This window comes from Mirounga angustirostris, unplaced genomic scaffold, assembly GCF_029215605.1.
Source record: "Mirounga angustirostris isolate CCGP_5_RB_7025 unplaced genomic scaffold, mMirAng1.0.hap1 SCAF_6, whole genome shotgun sequence".
Taxonomy (NCBI): Eukaryota; Metazoa; Chordata; class Mammalia; order Carnivora; family Phocidae; genus Mirounga; species Mirounga angustirostris.
Window position 1 is genome coordinate 32,842,406 of NW_026991714.1, and position 6,000 is coordinate 32,848,405.

Below are 6,000 nucleotides of genomic sequence, written 5' to 3' on the forward strand. Positions count from 1 at the left end.
GTATTCTTTCTATAATGGTATTCATTTTCCTCAGTCTGTCTTTCTCCTCAGTGCCTCCTTTACCCCCCGTCTCCCAGTGCCCAACAGCTGCCTGCCTTCTAGAATAGACTTCTGGCGCATAGCTAGGAAGGGCCCCCCCCAGACAGAATGGTCCAAGGGCGGATTTCAGTGTAGCTGTCAAGGCCCCATGGGGGTCATCTTAAGGTTTCTTTTAGGTCAGAGAAAGGAGCTACAAAACTCTAAGTCAGGATTTCGGAGAGGCCAGAGAAAAGGCCAAGGGAGCTGGCAGAGGCCCAGCAGTAGCGGGGAGTTTATGGTCCACCAGCGGGGACGCCAGCGGGCACCTGGGCCAGGGCCTTGGCGGGGACCCATGCCGGGTGGCAGCCCCCTGTCCACCTGCAGAGACAGCGTAGCCACACAGGAGGCCTTCTGGCTTGCAGATGCTTCAGGACTGCCCCAAGGCCCGCCGGGAGGTGGAGCTGCACTGGAGGGCCTCACAGTGCCCCCACATCGTGCGGATCGTGGATGTCTACGAGAACCTGTATGCAGGCAGGAAGTGCCTGCTGATCGTCATGGAGTGGTAAGCAGCCCCGCCTGTCCTCCTCGCCCGGCCCGGCCCCACTGCCCGCTCAGGCCCCTCGCCCTCTGGGGACTGCCCGGCTCTGCACCCCGAAGCTCCAAGTGCCAAAGCTTGATTTCTTTTAGTGGGGAATGGAGAGGGGAGGGGTGGTAGGACGTTGTCCCCTTCAGATCTGACTGGGGCTTTGTTTCAGTTTGGATGGTGGAGAACTCTTTAGCCGAATCCAGGACCGAGGAGACCAAGCGTTCACAGAAAGAGGTAGAAAGGGTCTGTTGTGGGGACAGGCCCCGGCGGGCAGGGCTGTGGGAAGGGGGGGCTCCAGTGCCTGCCGTCCACAGAAGATGCTGAGGCCCGCAGCCTGCTCCAGCTCGCTGCCAGGCCTGCCGTGCCCGCTAAATCAGGACAGCTTCTCCTCATTTCTCCGCTTCGAGGGTGGGTGGTGGGTGTAGGGAGCCTGGGGCTGATGGGAGGGGACTGAGTGTACTGCGTCATCAAACCTAACAACACGTCTTGTGCCTTTCTTTCTCTCTCCCACCTCACGGCTCCAGAAGCGTCAGAAATCATGAAGAGCATTGGTGAGGCCATCCAGTATTTGCACTCAATCAACATTGCTCATCGGGATGTCAAGGTACCCGCTGTGCTTTGCTGCCCCTCCCCCCGGCCAAGGTGTGGTAGGGGCCACGGTGACCCTGCATCCTTGCTGCCTGGTTCCCGAGGGCAGAATGGGGCAGGGTGCCATTCTCTGCCCTCTCTGGGCAAACCCCCAAACCCAGGAGCGAAGCCTTCTGTGGCTACGCCCAGCCCTGTGGCCCTCCTTCGTCAGCACCACATAGTCACACCTTTGGTTTCCTAGGTCCCTGTGGTGTTTGTTAGGTGTTTCTCTGTGTTTGTCTCTGGTGTCCACATACTCTGTCAGCTCTCAGAAGGCAGGAACGCTCCTTGTGGCGTGCCCATCGAGGGGCGCCGATGATGGTTGAAAGGGGGAAGGCAGGAATCCTTACCCTTCTGATTCTCATGGCTCCTCACAGGCTCAGCAGAGCTGCCCTCTGTCTGTCTCTCTCTCCCTGTAGCCTGAGAATCTCCTGTACACCTCCAAAAGGCCCAACGCCATCCTGAAACTCACAGATTTTGGCTTTGCCAAGGAAACCACCAGCCACAACTCTTTGACCACTCCTTGTTACACGCCGTACTATGTGGGTAAGTCCAGAGGAGGCCTGGGGAGCTTGTCTTTCCCCAGAGCCGTTCTCAGGCGCTCTCTACAGCTTTCAGCGGCCACTGGGCCTGGGACAGTCGTGTCCTTTGACCCTTTCTGGAGCTGGTGTTGATGTGACCTGCCCAGAAGTAGGGTTTGACAGAGTTAAGCTGGGATTGGGGCGCTAGGGGAGATTAATTTGTCTGAGATTATAGGCAGGATTTTGTGCACACGTGTAATTTCCCCAAGAAGAGCTGTCATTGCCCTCAGATTCCCAGTGGGGTCTGGGGCACAGATGTCATTCTGGAGCCCCAGCTGACTGGCACAGAATAAACTCATGTTTGTCAAATTAAGTGGACAGCATGAGCCGGAAAGGCTCTTCAGTTCAGGGATTGTTTCATCTTCAGATTCTAGCCCCAGGGTTCCTCTTGGAGGATGCCCTTCTGCTCTCCCCCACCCAAGCCCCACTGGGTTATGGCTGTCCCCTTCCTACCCACAGCTGCAGGACCATCATGATGGGCTGAAGGGTTGGGATGGAGAGCGTGAGCCACAGAGAAGTTGGGGTGTATCACGGTGTCCAAGGGCCAGACCCACCCACATTGACCTTTGGTTTGCAGCTCCAGAAGTGCTGGGTCCGGAGAAGTATGACAAGTCCTGTGACATGTGGTCCTTGGGTGTCATCATGTACATCCTGTGAGTGTATCAGGGACGGCCTAGGGGGGAGGCTGGGGCTGGGCTGGGGCAGGGTGGAGAAGGAGGCCTGTACCTCTCTGGGACAAGAGGAAGAAGCAAAGGTTTGCATCCCCTTCTGGGTGGGGGATTCCCTGGAAAGCCCCTGCATGTCCCCTTCTCTCTGTGCTTATTGGATTCTGATAGCTAAGCGCTGGGTATAAATTAGCTAACAGACAGGAAAATGTGTGGTTTAGATAGATACTTGGTGTGTTGGATTTCTGGGCCCTGTTCTTGACTTCATCTATTGTGCCTGAAATCCACGAGTTCCAGTTTCTCTGTGACCTTTACAAGAAGCCCGTTTCCCACCCTGTTCCTGGTGCAAGGAATTAGGGGCCTTGCACTCCAGCACTGCCCCTCCCTTCCTGCTTCTTGGTCCAGGCTGTGTGGGTATCCCCCCTTCTATTCCAACCACGGTCTTGCCATCTCTCCGGGCATGAAGAGTCGCATCCGAATGGGCCAGTATGAATTTCCCAACCCAGAATGGTCAGAAGTATCGGAGGAAGGTGAGGAGCCCACACCTGCACACGCATGTGTCCTGTGGGCGTCCCGCCCACGTGCGTGGTGTGGTGGTGGGTCTGTACTTGTGTTGCTACCTGCTGGGTCCGTCCTGTCTGTGTGAAGGGCCTGGCTCAGGGCCAGCTCCTTGGGCAGTCTGCCTCCCTGCAACCCCCCCCCCCCCCGCCCCTGCATCTGGTTTCTCCCTGAAACCTTGGGGAAGAAGCAGAAGAGAGAGCGTGTCCCCTGAACAGTGTCTCCCTGCCCCACCCCCGCAGTGAAGATGCTCATCCGGAACCTGCTGAAAACAGAGCCCACTCAGAGAATGACCATCACGGAGTTTATGAACCACCCCTGGATCATGGTAAGTCGGGTGGGCCGGAGAGACCCTGGTCCATGGAAACTGTCCCTCAGGGAGAGGGCTCAGCCACAACTCTGCTCCACCCCAGGCTTTCACTTGAACTCCTTTTCTCCTCCCTCCCCAGCAATCAACAAAAGTCCCTCAAACCCCACTGCACACCAGCCGGGTCCTGAAGGAGGACAAGGAGCGGTGGGAGGACGTCAAGGTGAGGGAACCACTGGCTGCCCGGGTGCTCCGGGGGGAGGGAGGTCTGCGCACGCTCGCCCCAGGGGTCTCTGCTATAGCAAGAGCAGTGACCCTGGGCCACTTCCCTGAGCAGGCTGGGCCGGGGAACCGTGTCAGTGTAAACGCAGCTGTGGCGGTTCCCTGCAAGCCCACTGCTCACTGGCTCTCTGGAGAGACCTGAAAGGCTGTCTGCTATCATCTCCTCATTTTGCAGATGAGGAGACTGAGGTCCAGAGAGGGGGAGTGACCTACTCAAGGTCCCCCAGCTAACGATGGGCTGGGATGGACCAGAGCCCAGCTCCCTGATTCCCAGTTCAGGGCTCTTGCTGATCCCAGGCGGGGCCGAGGCTGCTGCCAGCTCTGGCCCCACTGACCCACTGTCGTCTCCCGCTCCCACCCTCTGTCACCCTCACCCTGCCCTTCCTTGTGTCTCTTGTCTCCCCTGCCTCCCCATTGGGGGAACCCTGCCCCCTCCCCAGGAGGAGATGACCAGTGCCTTGGCCACAATGCGTGTTGACTACGAGCAGATCAAGATAAAGAAGATTGAAGATGCGTCTAATCCTCTCCTTCTGAAGAGGCGGAAGAAAGCTCGGGCCCTGGAGGCGGCGGCTCTTGCTCACTGAGCCTCTGAGCCCATCCCGCTCCACTGGAGGACAAGCAATAACTCTCGACCTGAATATATTTTTTAAACGAAGAGACACAGAACTGTCCACTTCCACCTCACCTCCTCCTTGGCGGCGTGGAGCCCCAAACCCCGTCAGCGGCTGTGACCTGCCTTTGGTTCCGGCCGCCTCAGAGAGGGAGGCTGGGAGGCGGGAGGCTGGGAGGCTGGGGGGCCGTGTGGAGAGAAGGGAGCAAGATGCTCTTGAACCTGTGCTCATTTTGCAGTTTTATCAGTAATTTGACTTAGAATTTTTATGAAACTTCTTTTATTGTTCTTTCCCCCAGTCTGCCTCCTTACCCAGACCCCTTCCTCTCTGGATGTGCAAAGGTTGGGGGTTGGTTCAAGGGTATTTGTGGAAACTGTTATAGGGACTGTCCCTGTGTTGTCCCACCTGCCCTCTCTTTCCCCACCACGGCCTGAGGCCCCTGCTGGCCGAGGCATTCCGGCAGCTCCTGGCCCTGTGGGGAGGGGGTCGGGGCCAGGATGCCCCCCCTCTGCTGGAGCCCTCAGACGTCACCAGTGTGCCAGACGGACAGAGGCGAGTGTGATTGTGCGCGTGCGTGCGTGTGTACATGTACCCACAACTGTGTCTGGGACTGTGCATTTGAGGGCCCGGGGCGGGCGGGGCTGCAGGGAGAGGGGCCCTGCCGTGGCTCAAGAGCCTTGCGCCTCCTCGGGCCTGCCGTGCCCATGTTGGGTCTACCAAAGTGCCTGAGAAGCCTGTCCCGATTCTGAGCCAGGGCCCCCGTGGCCTGCCCGTTGGCTGGTTCTGGGAGGAAGAGGAGTGACGTAGGCACTGGTACAGTGACCAGGAAGACTGGACCACCCGCACCCCGGCCCCCTGCTCCCCGTTCAGTGCTGGTCCGTGTCCTCTGAGGCGCTTACCCACCGAGCAGCCTCTCTTCTTCTCCTTCCTGCCATTATTGACCGGTTCTTGTCAATTTTCCCTCCGTTTTTAGCCACTTCTTACCAGGCCTCCTCTCTGTTCTTGGGGAGGAGCCCGGGCCCCTGAGAAGTGATGCGGAGCTCCTGCATTTGGCCGCTCTCCCGGGCTCTGGGGGCACTGGCCAGCTCCCCGTTGTGGGAAAAGAAAACGCCACTTGTGTGGTCCTGCGAATTTCCACTGTGGCCTAGTGGGCAGGTGGGGGAGTCTTCACACCAAAGATGTCCCGACTCTGCCCCTTCCCCATTAGCCGCTTCACCTCCACCCCAAACAACTCAGCTTTGTGTGTCCCGGCCAGTGAGGGGGAGGGCGGGGAGGGCCCCCCCTGCTTTAGTGAGCAACGCGGGGAGAAGTCCTCCTGGCCAGGGTCTTTTCGGGGCAGGGGGTTGCACTAATACTTCAGCTCTCTTCTCCCTCGGGGGTGATTTGCTGGAGGAGTAGCTCGGATCCTCTCTGCGTGTGGGGGAAGGGCTCCGAGTGCCCGCGGTGCCTCCCTGTCTCTGATGGTGTGTCCAGCACTCAGATTGTTGTAAACTGTTGTTGTTTTGTATGAGCGAAATTGTCTTTACTAAACGGATTTAATAGTTGAAAGGTTTTCTTGCTCTTCCTTCATGGGACTCAGCCTCTCCACACCCCCCACCCCCCATGTCTCCTCTTTGCACCCATGGAGAGTAGTTTTGTATGTTGGGATGGCAGAATCTGGGTGTCCTGGGAGGGGAGAGGATGGGAGGGCCTCCCAGGTGAGGGAGCACCTGTTCTGTCCAGGCTCTGGCCGGGTCGCGTCTGCCGTAGGGGCACGAATGCTGCT

The 6,000-nt window shown here is 58.4% G+C and overlaps 1 protein-coding gene across 3 annotated transcripts in view; it reads left to right on the plus strand.

Moving 5' to 3' along the window:
* Positions 1 to 5,783, plus strand: part of MAPKAPK2 (MAPK activated protein kinase 2) — a 45,606-nt gene extending 39,823 nt beyond the window's left edge. The window contains exons 2-10 of one of the 3 annotated variants that reach the window (XM_045877105.3): positions 441 to 580; positions 774 to 847; positions 1,129 to 1,208; positions 1,651 to 1,777; positions 2,390 to 2,465; positions 2,883 to 3,007; positions 3,278 to 3,363; positions 3,485 to 3,565; positions 4,065 to 5,783. In XM_045877105.3, the coding sequence (XP_045733061.1) occupies positions 441 to 580; positions 774 to 847; positions 1,129 to 1,208; positions 1,651 to 1,777; positions 2,390 to 2,465; positions 2,883 to 3,007; positions 3,278 to 3,363; positions 3,485 to 3,565; positions 4,065 to 4,208 (933 nt within the window). In that variant the 3' untranslated portion in view covers positions 4,209 to 5,783. The remainder of the gene's footprint in view (positions 1 to 440; positions 581 to 773; positions 848 to 1,128; positions 1,209 to 1,650; positions 1,778 to 2,389; positions 2,466 to 2,882; positions 3,008 to 3,277; positions 3,364 to 3,484; positions 3,566 to 4,064) is intronic. The other 2 variants (XM_045877104.3, XM_064594057.1) reach the window with 2 other exon arrangements.
* The last annotated feature ends 217 nt before the right edge of the window (positions 5,784 to 6,000 follow it).